Below are 21,176 nucleotides of genomic sequence, written 5' to 3'. Positions count from 1 at the left end.
AAATAATAATAATAAAATATAAATTGGCTTCAAAAATATATTTTAGTGGGCCTGGCATAATTTACTAAAATTAATGAAATATATAGGACTGGTAGGGTATTGTTTTGGACAAATGATGGCCATGCTGAGAAATCTTGGCTAGGAAGTTTCCCAGAGTTGTGAACATTCCCTCCTCCATTCACATTTACTTAGTCAGGTCATCACGAGGTATAAGATTACTTACCCAAAATTAGTTCAGTGCCTTAGGGAAAAACTGAAGGCACTAAGCAATGGCTAAACATTGAGGAACACCGATGGGAGTAATTCATAAAGTGACTCAAAGAACCTACCTTTTCAGGGGTTCGGGTGAGGAACCTATAAGACAATCAAACAGGCAGAGAAATTCCTCAAAGACCCACTAAACCAAGACTTTGATCTACTTTTATCAACCTCTTCAATAGTTATAGAAGTACTCTCTACTGTTCTCAGACCCAATTAGGTCTCAGTACACAGCCATGCTTCCTGCCTCACAAGATCACAGAGCCTTCGGACAAGTATTCCCTTATTTCTTCCCTCAAAAATTATACGAACCCACCTGCACTGGTCTCTAGCTTCTCATCTTCTGGTATTCTCCTCTTACTAAGGACAATCTTGCCACTTGAGCTCCAGACTCCTCTTATTCTCTCTTGCCTTCTTGAGAACCACATGCCATCTGTAGTAGTGTGAAGTTGTTATATACCCAGAAGGCATTGTTCTTTCAATCCATTCCTGTGTGTGTAGAACTATTGTGAGTGGGACCTTTCGATTAGATTAGATGTAAACGGCTTCAGGCAGGTGGTGTCTTGATTCTCTTGCTGGAGTCCTTTATAAGAGGATAAAATATGTACAGAAACTAAGAGATGAAATTCAGAGAAGCACCCAGAGATGCTGAGAGAAAACCCACAGATGGAGAAGCCAGAAGCTGAAGCAATGGAATATGAGAGAGAAGGACCAGAAGACATCGCCATGTGCCCTGTTGTCTGACAGAAGAGCCCAAGCTCACCAGAAACCAGTCTTAAGAGAAAGTATCGTCCTGCTGATGCCTTAATTGGGACATTTTCATGGCCTTAGAAATGTAAATTGTAAGCTAATAAGTCCCCATTGTAAAAAGCCAGTCCATTTCTGGTGTATTGCATTTCATCAGCTGTAGCAAACCGAAACACCATCTACTATTGCTTCTCCTGTATCTTCAAACCTCCATCTCTGCTAGCTGCTGCTTCTCTCCAGAATTTAAACATTCTTAAGTTTCTCCTAAAACACGCACCCACACACGCGCACATGTGCATACTCCAAACAGAAACCCATCACTATATTTTTCACTCACTACCTTCTCATAAGCCTTCACTACCCACACTTCCTTGACTCTCTTTCACTGAGCAACCCATTCCAAACTGCCTCACCCTCCACCTCTAACCTAAACTGCTTTCACTGGTGACTGAGGTGATCTTCCTTATTACTATTCTTAACTCGACTCAGCAGCACCTGATGCAGTTGGCTCTTTCTCTTATATTCCCTTGGTGTCCATGTTATTAATCTCTTATTTTACCTTTTACTTCTTGGGTTCTCATTTCCTGGATCCTCTTCTTTCATGTAAACTTTAAATATATGATTTCTTCAGAGTTTTATCTGAGACATTCATCTCTTTGCTATCAATATTCTCTCTTTATGCAGTTTCCTCTGTTCACATGATTGTGATTATAATTCTGATGATTCTCAAATTTATCCCTCTAGTTAAGAGCTCTCTTCTTTGCTTCAGATTCACACTTGATAATTGCTTATATAACATAACCATTTTGCTATCTCAAAGTCATTTCAAACTTCATGTATTCAAAATTAAATTGACGTTCTTTTCTACACAAATTGTTCCTTCAACATTCCCTACCACCATGTATCCATTTATTTATGCGCTGAAGCCTAGGAGGCATTTTTGACACCTATAATCATTTATCATTTGAATTTAACCCAATTTCCAAGGGCTGCTGATGTCATCCTCCAAATATCTGTGAGATCCATCTACTTTGTTTAATTTCAATTCCATCATCCTCGCCTAAGCCACCATAATCTCACATCTGGACTGCTGAATAGCTCCCTAAGTGGTTTCTTTTAATTTACATCTGTTCCCTATATCCCAACCATTCTTCACACTGCATTAAGAGAATAAAAAATCACCTCCTCCCCAAAATACATCTGTTCATTTATTGTGATGTTTTGGAGTTGTATGTACCCCAGGAAAACACGTCCTTAAATTCAATCTATTTCTGTGGGTGCAAACCCATTTTAAGTAGGACATTTTGATGAAGTTACTTCAGTTAAGGCTGGGTCTTAATCCTATATCTGGAGTCCTTTATAAGCAGAATGAAATTCAGATGCAGAAAGTGAAAGCTAGAGAGAGCGGCCAGAAGCTGTAAGACCAATGTTACCCCAAAGAGAAGAGAGAGGCCAGCTTTGCCATGTGACAAGCTAAGGACTAAGCATCACCAGCAGCTAGCTCCAGTGTGCCACAGTCTTTGGAGAGAAAGCCTTACCTCGATGAGGCCTTCATCTGGACTTTTTCTTAGTCATAAGCTAAGAAATTCCCATTATTTAACCTAGTCCATTTCATGGTATTTGCTTGAGCAGCTTGGGAAAACTAAGACACTAATTTTTCTATTTAAGCCTTCCCTAGCCTGGGAGACTCTCTGGCTCTGTTCTCATTAGCCATACTGACCCTTCTTTCTGCCTCTTGAGATTGAAAAGTGCCCTTCTGCTTAAAGGGTCTTCCCTGCAGTGTACCTGATATTGGAATGCTCTCGGTCTTTACTTGGCTAATATGGAGTAGTTATTTTTCACATCACATCATACATGTTACGTCTTTTGAAAAGTCTTCAAAAGACTTCCCAGATTGGTTTAAGTACCTCAGTTACAATCTCTCATTGTATCATGCACTTTCTTTAATAGCATTAGTAGTTTTTTAAATTGAAAACTAATTCCACAAATACCACTAATTTATGTAGAGCAATGGCAATCTTGAACACTGCTTTATCTTCAGTGCCTAGCACAGTGCTGGGTGCAATTTTATATAAATGACATGAAAATATAGAATAAATGAATGAATGCTTTCTCTCTGAGTGTCTCTCTCTCTCTCTCTTTCATTGTGTCAGCTCCTCTCTGTCTCTCACACACAGAAGCTGTTCTGAAGCAAATGTCTTTCATAAATTCGACAGAAAACTTCCTCTTAATAAGAAGCGCCAGTGAGCAGATTGTCTGAGTGCTTGCAGGATACTAGAGGAAGAAAGGAATAGTGGCAGAGGGAAAAAAAGGGAGAGCTCTTGATTCAGTCACTGTCTTAATGAATTGTTGAATATACATTGTCACCCATTCTACTCCCAGACACAGTGACCCTTCTACTCCCGGGTACCCTTCACCTTGTCTTCTCCAGAACTCAGAGAAGGGAGCACCTGAGCTGCTGCCACCATTTACTGACTGAACTGAAAACCCTGTGCCTTACCTTCAAGCTCTACATCTGTTTATTTTTGGTATTTTCGCTTTATTATATAATTATTTATGATAATGTAGACCAATGAGTCATTTTCAGAGTTTCCAATTGACTTCAATATAGAGGTCCAAGAATGAATATCTATGTATGTGTGCATGCACACTCATACACACACGTGCGTGGTAGAAACCAAAGAGAAAATAAACTCAAAATACTAGTTCTCTTTGGGAATAGATGATGTTCATATCCCTATGTCATCACAGATTTGACCGTGATTTTGTAGTGGCAATAAAGATAGGCCAGTAGAGACCAACCACATGCACTAACTTTTAGTTTTAATATTTTGAATTACTAGCTAGTAACAAAATTTAATGAAAGAAAGTATTTCTCACTTAAAGTTTTACTTACACTTTCTCCCATTCATTAATCAGTGTGACACTGTATTTAAAAAGTAAGGTATTCTTTGTGTCTTCATTGTTTGCATCTATATCATTTTATTTGGTGGAAATAAAATATTTAATAAAATAAATGTCTAAGTATGGATATTTTAGGCTTTCTATTTTACTCTTGTTTTAGACATATAGTGCTAACTTCTTGGTTGAAAACAATGGTAATCATCTTCGATTTATTGGATTGCTGGATGGTGCATCATACCACATATTTTAAACAGAAAACTGTCTATCATTCTGTGGCAACTAGGTTTTTTTTTTTTAAAAAATTGCTTTGCCATTTTCAGTTTTAGGAATTCATATAGCCTGGCATTTCTGTAAATAAGAGGTATCAACGAGTATATGAAAAAACTATAGATAGGTGAAGCAGAAATAAAAAGATCACAGCACAGATCTTATAACATGAAAAACATCTCATTAAAAATGGCCACATTATTACTGAATTATACAAAAAATGCAAGGCCATAACCCAACAGAATTCATGCTCATTAAGGCAATATGAAGAAAAGTTATTTTCTTTTGTTCTATTTGTGATAACAAAAACTTAGAAACCACCTGAATGAACGTCTTTAAGGGACTATTTAAATAAACTAAGTTATTTAATGGAATTTTATGAAGCCATTAGGTAGTATTAGATAGTTCTATATACATTGATATGAAAATGACACTAAAATAATAAGAAAAACAAAATATACAAAGTATGCATATGGTAACATCTTATTTGTATTTTTTAAAAGCTATGTGAACACATATACAAATGTAGCATAACATTTCTGGAAAAGTACACAAAAAACATCCTGTTAGCATTGATTACATGTGATGAGTGAATGGACTTCAGGATCAGCGATAGGAAGGAGAATTAACTTTTAGTAATATCCCTCGAACTGTTTTCCATGTATATCACATTACACTTAAAACAGTTTTAAGTTGATAAAACAAGAAGCAAAATATATCATGCCAAAGATTTAATAGAAGATTTTAATTGCTGATGCTAGATAAAGATGGCAGAGATTCGCTGACTTGCTCTCCTTATTTTGGATTGCTTTGATTTAAGGGTCTGGTCAAAAATGTGCAGCTTGATTGCTTTGTCAAGGATCTTTGTAGAATTCCAGGTAACAGGAACTTTGAGATATTAATTCAGAGTTAAGACTATTTTGATTTGCCTCATTTATTCCCATTCTATTTAATTCTTCAGGAGCAATAATAAAGTCATAATTGGATTTACTGTGTGAGGAAAGGCTTTGAGCCAGAGTGAAATTAAGAAACTTTTGAAAGAGGAAACCTCTCAGAGACATTGCATTTTAGGAAGCGGATCTACCTTACATAACTACACAGACCCCAGGAAAGGCATGATAATATCATGAGCATCAGAAAAGTCTGCCTGCATGAGCAAAGGTGCAAATATAAAAGACGTAAAAGGACTGGCAAGGCAGTTGAGAGTGAAGAACTTAGTTTTAGAGGAGCATAATTCAATTCCACTGATAAGTTCTAAATAAAGGATACTTCATTCTTCAGTTAGGCCCAGAATGACGATAAACAAATTAAAATTACAGAATTTTTTGCTTTAAATCAGGACATTCAAGGATTAAAAAGTAAAAAGTATTTGGCTCTAATTCTGTTTTGAATGTGCTGTCCATGCTAATGGTGCACTTAGCTCTAAAACTTGCTAATTAAAGACATGCATGTACCTCAGCATTCCTAGAGTAGATTCTGTTACTAGCCTCAATTATTTTACTCTGTAAAAATCTGGAAAGAATTTGAAGATGGCCTTTTCATCTGTTTCTTCCTAATATCCTTAATTATTTCGATAGTGCCAGAATTAGAAATTTTACAGCTGGATGAAATAAATTATGCTAGATTTTTTTCTAACTCAGGAATGGAGGTGCTTTGCAAGAGGAGGTCATTTGAATAATATTTAAATAAGGATAAATCCCAAACAAAACAAGCTCTGACCACCTGATAGTGACCTTTCCATGGATCAATCAGGATGACGATTACTTCTTCACCATGCTAAGGTTCCCTAGCAACATAAACACCCCAGAATAATGACAAGATCGTGTTCCTTCTTTTTCTTCAGTTTCCCATGGAATCCCCTAGAAAGTCTACCTCCACTTACTCAGCAATCTTTTAATTCAAACAAACAGTAGCTTTCTATTTGAAGGTATAACATTTTATTACCTACATGCTAGAAAGAAAATATCTCTAAATTTCTTTTGAACGCTAGCTTAAACCACCTCCAGGAGGCCTTCACAGAACCCAGGCTTTCCTTTGGTATTCTGTACAAATTTAATTTATAATACAATTTATTCTTATTGGTACATCAATTTGAAATTCCTTTCATGCCTTTTCATGCATGCTTCTATTTCTTTTCCAATTATTTTGCACATTCCTTAAAGGTAACATGAATATATCCTACTTCTTCTAACTCCATCCTAGGTACAGTGTCCTGGTCACACGTTCAAGTACAATGTAGATTTGTTTTGTTTTGTTTTCTTTAAATTCGCAAATACAATTTGACTTTTCTTCCCCCTAAAATAGCCATATCCATGACTGCGTATTTGATCACAATGTCTTGTTTCATTTTCTTTGTAGATAAAGTGGTCCTTTGGTAAATGCTTAACTGGCTTTCCAGAAGACAAAAGAAAACTTTCATATAGAGTATTTGCTGGTTCCTGTGGTGTAAATTCTCCCTCAAAGGACAATTCTAAGCTACCAATGCGATGTCACTGAATGTGATGTTGGACTGAAATGCACATAATTGAGATTTTCCTGTCAATGTGATCAGATTTCAGTACACCACAGTTTGTGATGTTCATCACTAACTAAGAGTATCTGGTTTATTTATTATTTTTTGTATTTTATATTCCCACTTATAAAAACTAAGCTCCATGAGAAAGGGGAATTTTCTGCTTTTCCCGCCACTCCACCTCACCAGGAATAAGACAGTATCAGGCATATAACAAGTGCTTAATAAGCTTTTGTTGGATAAAAGCATACTTTCTGACTCAGAGATAACTGTATTAAAATTTTTACAATGACTACAGTTGCATAAACAGTTTTAAAAACTGATAAATGTTGTAGGTTCCAAAAATTTGGAAATAACCCCTGAGCAGATGTGAGAAAAATATAACTCCGATATCACTTTTGAAAGTCATTTTGTCTTGCATATTTTACGTCTTAGGCTTTCCCAGTGGTGTGAGCCTGAGATTGGAGTGTAGAAAGAAAAAAGAAGAGTTGCAAGTTTTAAATTTAAATTTCTTTGAAGAAAGATTAAACATAACTTCCAAATGTGAAAACAGAAAAACATTAATTTCAAAATGAAATAAAACAATCATTTTATATTCTATGAATTAAATAGAATACATAAGACACTTAAAATCTGAAGACTTAAAACCTGAAGAGCTTTGCACTCATGAATTATATTATGCTATTGCCTTATGGCCAAATCAGAGTAAAAAATAAATTATTTATACTTAAGATTTTCATGATAACTAATAATGAAGAAAATGCAAATAAGACCCTACAACAGAGGAATAATTATTCGGATTTCATATCTCCTTCATCAAAGTTCTTTTTCATTTATTTTGAAGGAAATGTAAAATATATTGACTTTTTATATATTTATTTCATATTTAATTTCCTAACATCCAACTCTAAATTAGTAACTCCTTATTGTGATGTTAGTATTTTTTAATGTAGATGCTGCAAAATCAATCTTTTTCTTAGTGCAAATCTTTTTATACATTCTATCGTATGATGGGCACAAGTAATTCATAAGAGTTTCATTACATTTTTGTTATTTATATTACCTTCTACCACTGGACTCAAAATGGCCCTCTTTAGACTTGTTTTTCTTATAGTCCAAACTGAGCTGTTGACTGCTGGCAAACATGACCAACCTGCTCTCCCATCCTTGGCTTTACTCTCCTGATACCTGGGATATCTTTTACCCTTTATCTGCCTTTTGGAATCCTGACATTTTAGAACCCACTCAATCACCAAATTATTAATTCTTAGCACAGCACTTGGTCACCAATTAATCCCTTTTTTGTTTACTAGTTTTTTGACTGCTTTTACCCCCATCCCCACCCCAGAATGTAATCCTAGTGAGCACAGGGACTTTTTCCCTTGTTCACCTTTATATTCCAGTGTCTAGAACGGTGCCTGGCACACAGTAACTTTGTTGAATGAACAGACAAATTATCAGCTATCAAAACAGATTCAAGGATGAAATATAGTAAGATGCTTTATATATGATCATCTTTTTTTCCAAAAACCCACAAACATTTATATTCTAACATATAGGTTGACACTTCATCAAAAACTAGTGCTATTTTGACAAAGCTGTGTGAATTAAAGAAGAAAATGTGATATCTTGAGTCAGTCAAAAATAATTTCTAACACTCAAGGCTGAAAGAATTCCAGTTTGAAGGTGCTATTTTCTCATAAGAGACTGTGCTTATTATACTCCACTTATAATCCAACCAAACACATTTTCCTGGTTTTAGGTAAAGCTTCCCTTGATTTTGTCACATAATTTTAAAGGATTCATTTAAATGAAATAAATCTTAACATAGCTTTGAATGTATTTTCTAATAAGAAAAAATTTTATATTTCAAAGTAGGTATTCATTTTGATATCAATCTATTTTTTATATAGAGTAGAATCAGTATTATAATATTTTTCTTCTTGGACCTAACTTTTCTCCATACATTCCTCTCTCCAAGTATGTCTGAAGCACAAAGGAAAAGGAAAAAGGATGTGTATATGTCTGGAACTCTGAAATTTAGGGCTGAAATCACTAACCCTTCAATAATACAGAATGAATTATGGTGTGTCTTAATAGAAAGCACAGGAGCTCCTGATTCCACGTCCTATTATTAATCAAGTTTCTTAAGCTCTCTGAGATTCAGAGACAGCAATACTTACTTTTCTGGGCTGGAAAGAGAGGGAGAGAAAGATCAACTTAGCACCAAGCCTGGCGCATGGAAAATATTCAGTAAGTATTGACTAAATTAATGCAGTCTATTGAAAATAAAGTTACAATGAACTTACTAACTATATACCATATAATGAAACACCGTATGCAAATGAAAGGCGTACCTGAATAGCTAAAAGTGTAACTGCATTTTTTAACAGTTCACTGATTACTATGCAATCAATTAAGCAACGCTGCATATGAATAGGTCAAGTATATTGACCTTGATTAAACGCTATGGTTGATAAAGGAGTGGCCCCGAAAATATTTGTGCTACCCAAGCAAAAATGGCTCAAGAAATTATTTTATACCTTTATATATCTCAAATAGAAATCTACAAACATTATTGAAGAGGCAGTGGTTAGTTATTCATACTTCATAAGAGCAAAATATAACAGAGAATGAATTATTCTTCATTCATTGAAGTTGTTACTGTTAGAAATAATAACTGATGAATATATGGTGATTTGTACTTCCTCTTAACTATCTATTTTAATCCTCCCAAAAATCCTAAAAAGACAACACAGAAAGAGAACCAGAGGTCAAAATTTCATTTAGGAATTTCAAGACGTAAGTTCAGAAACATGGCATTAAATGTTTGATGCTGGAGTCAAGATCCCTTTGCTCATTGATTAACTATTATTGGGTCTGCTATATGCTAGAATCTGTTCTAGGTTCTAGAGATACATCAGGAAACAAAGAGAAACAAAATAAAATAAAAATCCCTGCTTCATGGGCCCTTATCATCTGGGATTCGTGTTGGACTAGGTAAAATTATGGCTTTTAGATTTCTGAACCAAGCTGTTCAAATATGTATTTATAATAAAGCTTGTTAAAAGAACTACTTTAGTGGCCAAAGGATTTGTTTGTGCTTTTCATCACCCATTACTGAATAAGGTTTGATGCTTTTTGCAAAACCTTGGAAATCATTTTTATTGTGTACAACTCTTTCTCTGCTGTTTGATTTAAGCTATGTGGATAATGATAACCAGCCATGAATTTGTTGCTTCCTCCTCTGGCCTCCCACAGCACTTCCTTTATATGATGCTTACAGGAGTTGGTGCAAGGAGTTCTCGTGGCTTACGATTCTGTCTTCCAACCCCAACTGACAAACGTTCAGAAATGTGGCCATGCTTCAATGTTTGCATGCCCAGTGCCTCGTCCAATGTTTGACATACAGTTCAGGGGAATGAATGTTTGTGGCATGAATAAATTTGTATATACTTATTTTTTCAAGCCACCTCCCTGGGCATGAGCTCGTCTGGCCTTCACACAATTCAGTGAATAGAATTATTTCTCTCATATTACAGAATCTCAGTGTGATTGAAGGACATCCCTGCAAACTGAGGATCAGTATAAGATTAAGTGACTTCTGAAGGGTACTGTACTAAGGTGTCAATTGCATGATCAGAGCTTTTTCTACAACACTAAATGAAAATATAGGCATCAGGTGCGTCTTTAGGGTCTGTTAGATGTATGGTCAATCATCTCTGACTTTCTCAATGGTTTGGTGAAAAATATTGCTTGTTGTGCAAATGCAGACCATAAAACGGAAAAGACCTGCAGAAATCATGCATAATGTAATCAGAAGAGGCATAGATTATATGCACATATTTTGTTGCAAAATCTGTCTGCCTTTATGAATTTTTTCTTAGTTGAAACAATTCTGCTTTGCCACAAGAAAGGGAATGGATGAAGCTTTGTCTTGAACCCACAGTCATCATCATCTTTCTTATAGAGGTTTTCTCTATGCTTCTTAATTTCTTCACCAGGAAATAGAGTCCCTACCATGGCAAGATTATGAGAGCAGCCTGTTTATTGGCAGAGTGGGATGACACAGCTAGATAGTATTTAGAGGTTCTAGTAATTCGATTATGATCAACTGACTCTAAAGCCAGCCTTTGAATAAAATTACCTCCCACAAGCTACAAAAGGCAGGGACTGTAGTGAACCTTCAAAGTAGTATATGACACATGGCCCCTAACACTCTTAGGCAAATTCCTGGCAAACTTGTTAATTAATCAGTAAATGGCAACCCTGAGTAGCCATTGGTGATAATCACTGGTTATGAAAGCGAAAAAGCTTTGGTACACATTTTTTTTTTAACTTAGTAATAGAAACTGTCCTTCATATTTGATATAAAGACATTTTTAAGAACTTGGTTTTTAAGAGAAATTATTTTCTAGGTCATTTACATGGGTCTTTAATGGACTTCTACAGCTAGAACCCTGGTTTTAAGTCCGTTATCCTGTGCACTGTTATACGTCAACATTCCAAAAGAACTTTAACAGAAATTAACAGCAGCCATCCTTAACCACCAACGTTTCCGACATAAGAAGCCTTTTCTCTCTAATAAGATAGGATTAACTTGCTGACGATTTTTCTTAATCTGAAAAAACTCATTTCCCCTCCCCCCACCCCCATACCCCCTTCCCGTCCCTTCTCTTTCCCCGGCCCGCATATACGTTTTATTTGAGCGGAAAGTTAAAAGAAAGCGCCACGCCAGCTACACCCACCCAGCGCTCCCGGGGGAGCAGTAAAGTTCTGGGGCAGAACCCCCGTCCCCAGAGCCGGGCGAAGCAGGCGCTCTGCGATCCCGGCTCGGCTCGGCGCCGCGTCGGAAGGTCTGCCCGCCGCGGAACAGTTGCGGCTCCATCTGGCTGACAACCCGCCCAAGCTTTCTTCTCCTCCGCCACCACCACCTTCCCTCCTTCCCCCTCCTCCCCCTCCTTTCCGTTTTCCCTCTCCACCCCCGCCTCCAATCTCCTCCTCTTTTTCTCACTACAAGCGGCTGCTGATGCTGAAGCCGAGCGTCACTCCGGCTCCCACGGCAGACATGGCGACATTGACAGTGGTCCAGCCGCTCACTCTGGACAGAGGTAAGGGAGCGGCCCGCCGCCGGGTCACCGAGTCCCCTCCGCCTCCCCCGCTGGGCCCAGCCAACTCCCACCGGGACTGAGGGACGCGCTCCAGCGAGCTAGGACGAGCCAAGAAGGCGTTCGCGCCGAGAGCAGGATACTTTCTTCCCCTTTCTCTGCCTGCCACGTCCCCGCCGCCCCTTAACACTTCACTCGCCCGGCCGGGGGTTTCCTTAGCCGGGCTTCGGCGCCCCTGCCACCATTCCCAGCCCCTCGCCTGGCCGCGCTGCGTGTCTCGGGCTTTGTTGGAGCAGATGTGCGGGGACCACTAGGCGCCCGGGCTCGGGGTTGGAGAGGGGCAGAGAGGACGCTCGCTGTGCCGGCCGAGGGCGCCTGCAGCCAGAGACCGGAGAAGACGGGCAAGGGTGCCGCCTGCCAGCCAAGGAGGACCGTGGCCCGGGAGGAAGGAAGGAAGTTTGCCCGAGCCTCAGGGGCTGGGGGTGGAGGGTGCTATTCTGTCTGGCCGCGAGTGTCCAGGAGGCCGTCCCGGGAGCCGCACGGCGCACCCCGGGGATGGCCCGTGCCCGGGCGCACGACGGCTGGGCTGCGGCGGCGCCGAGCTGCCCTCTGCCGAAAGGGCAATGCGGGGAGCGCACAGCTGAGTCCCGCCGGGAGCGCCGCGTCGCGGCAGCCGAGCCCCTCTGTCCCCGGCTTCGAGCTCCCAAAGGTAGAGAGGGTTGCGCCCGCTCCCGCCGCCGGCAGCTCCTCGGCGGAGTCAGTGAGCAGTTTCTAATCTCCCTCGACCTTCCTCGTCCACGCGGCCAGATTCGTTCGCCTCCCAGCCCGGCGCCAAGGCGGTGCCCGGGCTGCGGAAGGCGCTGGGAGCGAGCCCAGGGTGCGTTAAAATTCAACTTCTGACCTGCGACCCCGAGCGTCCTGCTCTCGCTGACTTGAATGGGAAGCCGCGTTGGCTTCCTCCGCAGGACCACCCCAAACGAGTGGAGTCCTCCGTTGCAATCTGCTGCCGGGTTTCAATAGTGCATCAGGCGGGGCAGTACCTGTGTGTGTTCGGTTTTTTTTCCTTGGCTTCCGACGGCTAGTAACGAAGGCGCTCGAGTTCCGCGGCTTGCAGCTGAGGGCACCCGCTGGTGGCTGTCTGCAGCGACCGGATTTAGGACCCTGAGCGGCCATTTGGTAATGGTGTGCTCAGAGGAAACACGATTTAGTCCGAGGTGCCTCTAAAAATATTCTTTCTAGTGGATTAAACTGGACGGTGGGACAAAGCAAAGAGCACGCTGTTGTGAGCACAGAGAAAAAAACCCTATGAACGCAGTTCGAGATTTTTAATTTGCAGAAATTGTGGTGACTTCACGCTGTTGGCGCCTGAACAGATGTTTTGTGATGCCTGTAGCAACCTTACTTGGAGTAAGAGTTGAAAAAAAGAAAGAAAAGAAAACAAACAAAAATTCCCAATTGATTTTATATTGGGAAATGTTAATTTGCAAACTAGTAAATTAATAACAGTAGTTGAAGAGCTCAGAAATCCCTGGCATAATCCGTTATTTCTCCCAGCAATATCATCATTTGCACTGAGCAGGTTCAAGCACTGACAGTAAAAGCCAGCCAGATGGCGAGCTATTAGAAATTACTGACTTCCCAAGCATTTTTGTTTCAATTTGATGAGCTCTTACATTTTACCATTACTAAATCATAATCTCTAAACATCCTAAGCAAAATGAAATGAAATAAGGGGGGAAAACCCAAGAAAGAGTTATACCTGAGCGTTTTAATATAATAATGATATTAATAATAATAAAAACCATTTCATTTTTTAACTTTTGCTATAGTCCTTAGATGTAACACACAGATGTTGAGAGGAAGTGATAATGAGACTGAGATCTATTCTTAAAGTTTTGTTCTTGTTGGAAATCAAACTTTACCTGTCCTCGCAGGTGAGATTAGGTTCACACAGTAGTTCAGGAGGCTAGCTAGCTATGTAGAGGCACCTGAATAAACTCTCCAGCAGCTCCTGGAGCGTATAATTTAAGAATGATGGGTTATTGGCATCATCTCTGAAAAGTCAAGATGTTTTCTCTTATAAAATACCATCAATTATACTCTCATTATTAAACTAATGAAAGAAGAAGTTCTGAAAATTTTCCTCCCCAAAGTAAAAGTCTTTAAAAAAGGGCAGCCAGTGTTACTTATCTGGGTCCCAGTTGGGACTTTGATACTCACTTTGGATAACTTTGATACTCACTTTGGATAAGTCAATTAACCTCTTTGGGCCTCAGTTTCTCTCTAAACCATATGACAAGTTTGAATCAATGATGCTGACACTGCAGCTTTAATAGTCAATAATTTGATTGATCAATATTAATACTCAGTTTTTCCAGATCATCATCCCTCCTCCTGGGTTGCTTTGATGCCCTTTTATGTGCTCTAAAGTTACCCTCTGCTTTGGCCCCATCAAAACATTTTCATGCTTTGTGTCTCCTCATTGGATGAAGCCCCTTGAGGGAAAAGTCCATTTCTAAATGGAAATTCATCTTTGTATTTTCATTGCCTGACATAGTGCCTGGCACACAGTAGATCAAAAAATAATTTGCATTAAGTTAGGTGAATTAAGGATGCAGTAAATTAAGAAGTGTTAAAATATGGGGCTTTAATAATGAATGGAGACCAGAGTTCAGAGATTCACAAAAGTTTGTCTCTGGGAAGGATGATAGTGCTAACATAGGCTAGTGGGTCTTAACTTTTCTTTTCCCCTATATATTTGACAGATTGCTATCAGAAATAGTGTCTCAACCAAGTAGTATTTATAAACCAGGGCGGATTGTGGCAGATGGGCAAACAGAGGAAGGAAAGAAGTTGCTTTTCCCAGCTCCCCAGGGTATCTTAGGCCCCCTGACCACACAATCCCCAATTTAAGAGATGATTTTTTTTCCAGTGTCTTCATTCAACAAAGGAAAAAACATGAGACAAGAGTTGATAAAAGATCTTTCCAAAGTCACTCCGCTAGTTATTGGGAGACAATATTAAAATCCAATTCGTGTTTGGTGCGCTTTCACATCATAAACTGATTTATCTGGAATCTTCAGGGCAAATGTTTTAACCAAATAAAAACTAAACTGTGAATTGAAATTAAATGTATTCCTCCCAGAATTCAAAAGATCCAGTCTGAAAATAAGAAGCTCAAGGTCTGCATTTAGTTTCTTAGATCTCCTCTGGAAAGCAAGCCTCTTTTAGATACAGCCTGGTCCCTGCATGCATGAACAGGATGCCTTCAGGTTTTCATAACTCTGTGCATTTCTCAACTTTTTCCCCACTGCCATTGCAACCTCACATTAACCCTGTGGAGGCTTCTGGTGTCTATGGCCAGAGTAGGTTCCTGTTCACTAAATTCTCAGTCCTTAGTACTCATCACTTATTTATTAAGTTCTGTCAATAAACCAGACAGTTCCAGGGGCTGGGTGTATATTGGCGAGCTGAACAACCACAATTCTAGTCTTCATGGTCATTAGAACCTACGGGGGTGGGGGGATGTAAAAGATCAAGTAAATAGTTCATTTATTCGCTCGCTCATTCATTAATTCAATATTTGCTTATTATCTATGATGGGCGAGACATGGTTCCTGCTTTTATGGTTCATAAGAGTTCAGAGGAAGAGACAGGCAATAGGTTATTAATTAATCAATTCAACAGCTACGTACTGAGTGCCAGCTCTATGCCAAGCAACTATTTTAGTCACCGAGACAGTAGCAATGAACAAAATAGATCAAATCTAATGAAGTTTACATTGTAGTGAAAAAAATGCAATGATCACATTCATTCACAAACGTAGGTGCTACCGAGAGTGAAGGGGACTGCTGTTTTGAAAAAGAGCAAGAAAGCCCCTCTTGAATTGATGAAATTTGAGAAGATATCTGACAACATTGAAGAAACAAACTTTGTAGATATCTTGGGGAATGTGCTCAGGAGAAGGCTCACTCATACGTCCTGGGAAAATAGAGGAATGCCAGTGTGGAAAAGTGTTAGAAGAGTGATGGAAAATGGGATGAGTGAAGTTGGTAGCCAGGGACTAGATGATGTAACTCCTAATTTTAGATTAGTTAAAAATATGAAGTGTTCTACAGGAAATATCCTTGTGATGGGATAGAGGATAACGGGAAAGGGCCTACTTAGTGTTGGTTAAGGAAAGCTCACCAGAAAAGCAAAACTTGCAGTAAGTTTTGGTGTCTTTACAAGATCCTAAGGCAAGCACTCTGGGTAAAGTGAAGAACATGTGTAAGAGCAGTTCCACAGTCACAGCTTGACTACCACTCATCTAATACGTCTTCAACCAAGCAAACGGCCAATTAATTAATCAGAAATAATAACCCACCAAGTATGCATCCTGGGTAGAAATTTATTCCTATGTATGTCAAGTGTCTTAGTTGCTTATAGCTGCTGTAACAGAATAGCACAAATGTGGTGGCTTAAAACAGCCATCATTTATTTCCTCACAGTTCTTGAGTTTAGAAGTCCAAAATCACAGTATGTACCCTCTGAAACCTGTAGGCAAAAATCTTTTCTTGCCTGGTCTAGTTTCTGGTAGTTTCCCAGCAATCACTGGTGTTCCTTGGCTGAAGCTACAGCATTTCAATCTCTACCTCTGTCGTCATATGGCCTTCATCTTTCTGTTTCTGTCTGTGTATCTTCTCCCCTTCCTGTCAGGACACCAGTCATACTAGGTTAAGGGTCCACTTTACCCCAGTAAAGCCTCATTTTAACGTAATCAATTCCATCTGAAATGACCATCTTTCCAAATAAGGTCACATACACACATCCAGGTGGGGTCGGATGAGGGGATAGGACATCAACATATCTTTCCCACAGCAATTCAGCCCATACCATCATGGAAACCTACACATCAGCTTTTTACTTTATATTTTTGCTAGGCTAAAACATCTTCTAATATAATTAAAGTTTTGAAAGATTTATGAACACTGATTTACATGTCACAATGCATAAACCTGCATGTTGCGTTCAAGTGGTCGTAGTATAAGCCATATTTGCTTTTGGTCTAATAATTTGGATTCGACTGAGATGTAGGAAGCAGAACATATTTGCCCTTGTGACAACGAGAAGATGCTTAAAGGAGATTAGTGTGGTATTCTTTTTTTCCAGAATTTATAATGTTCACAGCAATTCTATCCTACACGTGAAGTTAGTCTTTCCCCCTTTTAATCTTTAAAACTAGGAATGACCTTTCACCTAAACTCAAGGGAACAGAACAGGTGCAGTTCATGATGTGTAATACCTTCCTAATAAAGACCATAGAAATACTTCACTATGTACAAGACTGCTCAGTAGCTCCAACTCTCCTTCACTTTCCATCTCAAGGACAGAAAAGATAATATACACAGAAGTCTTTAAGTTTCGTTTCTGCTTACCTGTCCCCCATAGTTTTAAGCAGTATGACTTCTGAAAATCATGACTTGGAAAGAAATAACATAAAAACAATTCTTGGAGGAAAATAATGGCTAATTAAAATAATTTCCTGGAGTAATTCAAGTTTTTTAATTTAAAATATCTGATATTTGCTTATGACATGACCAGCAGCTTACATCATATATTTAGGGGCCTGTTTAATATAAAATGTTGGTGCTACAGTCACCTAACTTTTCAGTGAGTTAAACTCGAGTTAGATATGTAGCAAAAATGCAAATGGAATCTTAATCCCTCATCTTCTAAAATAAGTCAACATTTAAAATATTATTGAAACAAGTCTTTATGTATTTTTCCTCCTAAAAATAAAACTTCTGTTCTTTAAAAAATCTAATATAAATTCGAGAGCTTTCTTTTATCTTGTGGATTGCAATCTCAAGGAAATAAATGATGAGAATAAAAATTGAATGCAAATGAGAATCCCATGGGGACCATACTTTTCATAGAATTTGTGATACATTAAAATTTTCTTCCCTTCCCTTTTCACTTTTCAAGACATGCAGGGCTTATTACTTTACATATCTCCCAATTCAAGCCTTGGGCATCCTATAGCTTTTCTAATCAGTTGTACTCACCAGTTTTCATAAAATCTATACTTGCCTGAAAATTGCTTTTGCTCACAGTCCAAAGAAGCTTGCACATCCTCTCTTGTTATTTATTTATTTTTGTATTTGACATACAGAGAAATTAAGGATGAAAGAAATTAAAGTTAAGTTAAATTAGTTCTTATTTTGTTTTAAAAATGTGAGCCTTGTCGTAGTGATGGGGGAGGAAAGAGAGAGAAACTAACTGTATCTCACGACTCTTCTAAAGCTTTCCTGCTTCAGCAGACATATGCATTTTACATTACAAATATTATGACTTCTTTTTCATTATATTCTTTGTAGGCGTCAATTATCTTTGTAGAATTATTTTTTTTTAAATCTTTTTCTTTTCAACCATAGATTTAAAGAATGCTTTCTTGGGGTCAGAATTTTACCACATCTACCTTTTATTTTTTCTTTGATGCTGAAAGGTTTAAAATAAGGATGTAAATTTCTGAACACTTTTTTTATTTTAAAAGAACACATTTTGTATTTAAGACTTTTATATACAGTTGAAAAATTTACGAGAATTCAAGATCAATGATAGAGCCTCCAGAAAGAGAACAAATCTAGTAAATATTGTCTAGTATGCTGTGTCAGCTATTCAAACACTGGGACATATTTAGTGTGATTCTGTCACTTATTAATGTTTTGCCTTGTGGAAAGCATTTTCAGGGATCACAATTAGTTCTTAGTTAGTTAATAGGGAGAAGGGAACATTTAGAGGTTGATATCAGGTGGAGGGAGTACACAGGGTATTAGGAATGTATTATATGTCCAAAGCATGTTTTTTCTTCTTAAAGTGTTGGCACATGTCTGTTAGGTTTTAAGCTCCATTTGAGCCCAGGACATTGTCTGGCATAGTTAGTATTTGTTGGTTTTGAATGAATGAATGAGTGAATGAATGAATGAAATTGACTTAGCTAGCCTAGTAATCACAGACTCATTCTTGGTACTAATAAAGCCTTCCAACCCAGAATAATGCAAAAGCGGTGGCTACCAATGTCTTCACTCTGTCTCTCTGTGAGTGAGTCACAGGCTTCTGAAAGTAGAGTGCCTTCCAGGGCCAGGAATGGCTAGACAGAGTGTGGTACCGGTGTTGAAAATCATAGCTTTGTGTGATGATTTGAAGCTGTATGTACTCCAGAAAATCATGTTCTTAAAGTTTTTCCATTCCTGTGGGTGTAAACCTATTGTGGGTGGGAAATTTTGATTAGATTATCTCAGTTGAGGCTGCCCCAGGTGGATCTTAATCCTCTCATTGGAGTCCTTTATAAGAGGATGAAATTCAGAGAAACAACAGAAGCTAAGTGAGGACACAGAAACAGAGAGAAAGCCACAGAAACTGAGAGGAAGTCACTGAGGCCAAAAGCTGGAAGCAACGAAACCTGGAGCAGAAAGGAGAGACCAGTAGACACAGCCATAGGCTGTACCATGTTGCAGTGGAGTCCCAGATCACCAACAGCCTGTCTTTAGGATGGAGGTATCTGGATGATGCCTTGATTTGGACATTTTTATGGCTTCAGAACTAGAAGCTTGAAGCTAATAAATCCCTGTTGTTAAAAACCAGCCCACTTCTAGTATATTGCATTTGGTTAACAGTTAATTCAAATACTCTGCTTCCATTGCCTGCATCCGTTCAGCTATCTTAACTTTTTAATTGAACTGGGCAATCTAATGTCAGAGTAAAAAAGAAAAGGAGATAAGACCTAGCAGAATCTCTCTGCCTAAAAACAAACAAAAACTGCACTGCCTAATTTTATTTTTAAACTATAAATGGATTAATTATAGAACTAACTCTAGACAAACAAGTTAAAATGTGTTTAATTTGAAATGACTGTGTTGGCAAATGTGAACTAAACCAGAGAACTGATATTGATTACATTGATGCTTTACTTCTGGTCTAGAAGACACATACTTTTATTTTATTAAAAAACAAAACAAAACCGGGAGTTCTTTACTTAATAATATGCTAGCTGAATTGAAGACTTGCCTAAAAAATTAAGTATGCCCAAAGATTACTTGAAAAAATCATGTGGAATTAAAACTCGTTTTGAAGTTATACTCAGAGGACTATCTTGGACAGAAAAACTAGGGGTTTTAATTAAATGATGCTAATTTTGCCTAGAAACGCAGTCTCTAGTAGTAGTATTTCAAGTCCAACTGGTTTTGCTATTTTTGTTTGCCCAGTGTGCTGATAATTATGATATTTTGGTATAAAATATCATATTTTTTCTTCTATCAAAAGAAAATTTCCTCAACCAAAATAGATAAAGTAGGGGAGTCACAAAGAGTTTTAAACTTTCAAGTTAGGTGGGGTTAAAAAACAAAACAAAACAGAGAACATCAAGTCACAGCTGAGTTCATTTAACAATAGTGGAAGAATTTTGGGATGTGACTGGAAGACTTCTAGCCTGGCCTTAGAGGAAAATTGGAGAAGAGCAGCAATTGCTGATGGACAAATATCCTGGCTTCCAAATGATGATAAAGGTGTCTCAGAAAACTATAGATCAATATATGTATTGTTGCCTTCTGGCAGAAAAAATCCAAGGCACAATAATAGAAGGATGGAGTATTAGCACTTAAAAAAGAAAGTGGTGATCTATGGAGGCTACGTGGGATCGCTGAGACTGTCAAAATTCAGGTGTCTGCCATGTCTATCGTATATTCTCATGGCACCACAAATCTCATAGTATGCCTTTTGAAAAATGTGGAGTTGTGGGATGTGGTGATTATATGCTTGATTTTTAGTGGTTTAAGCACCGCTCTAAGGAGTTTAATTCTCTGTTCTGTTCAACATTTTTATTGATATTTTGGATGAAGACATACGACAGATATTTTAATCAGATTTACAGGTGACACAGATGTAGGAATAAAAGCAAATCATTTGGTCCACCAAATTCATACCCTAATATCATACCTAGCTTGAATGGCAAGGTAAAATAAATTTAGTGGAAATGAATGTATTCTTGTGAGTAGGTTCATGCTATCACGTACTGCACTGATCTGTTACTGGTGTAATTTTCCTTCAACTAAGTTAATTTGGTAAGGTTAGTGATTTTAATCCATGAATTCATAAAAAGCAGAGCTTATTCCAAATATGTTAGAATGATTTAAAATTAAGAATCACTCTTTTTGGCATATTAATCATATTAATGATATTAAAAACAAATTTTAAAATATGATAAGAGACATTCAGTCAGCAGAGTTTCTCCATGAAATACCATTGGCATTTGGGCCCCTAAAGTTTTTCATCATATTCTGTCTGTGAAAGAGGTTAAGGATTGTCCCTATTTCCCAGGCACTAAATACCAATCAACCTCC

The 21,176-nt window shown here is 38.2% G+C and overlaps 1 protein-coding gene across 2 annotated transcripts in view; it reads left to right on the top strand.

Moving 5' to 3' along the window:
• The first annotated feature begins 11,204 nt into the window (after positions 1 to 11,204).
• LIN7A (lin-7 cell polarity scaffold A) overlaps positions 11,205 to 21,176 on the top strand; it is a 144,870-nt gene continuing 134,898 nt past the window's right edge. The window contains exons 1-2 of one of the 2 annotated variants that reach the window (XM_077111525.1): positions 11,209 to 11,277; positions 11,708 to 11,799. In XM_077111525.1, the coding sequence (XP_076967640.1) occupies positions 11,718 to 11,799 (82 nt within the window). In that variant the 5' untranslated portion in view covers positions 11,209 to 11,277; positions 11,708 to 11,717. Of the gene's footprint in view, positions 11,800 to 21,176 lie in introns of both variants that reach the window. The other variant, XM_077111524.1, reaches the window with a different exon arrangement.

This window comes from Tamandua tetradactyla, chromosome 7 (genome assembly GCF_023851605.1).
Source record: "Tamandua tetradactyla isolate mTamTet1 chromosome 7, mTamTet1.pri, whole genome shotgun sequence".
Classification (NCBI taxonomy): domain Eukaryota; kingdom Metazoa; phylum Chordata; class Mammalia; order Pilosa; family Myrmecophagidae; genus Tamandua; species Tamandua tetradactyla.
The sequence above is the reverse complement of the archived record's forward strand: the minus strand, read 5'-3'. Positions and strand labels throughout refer to the sequence as shown.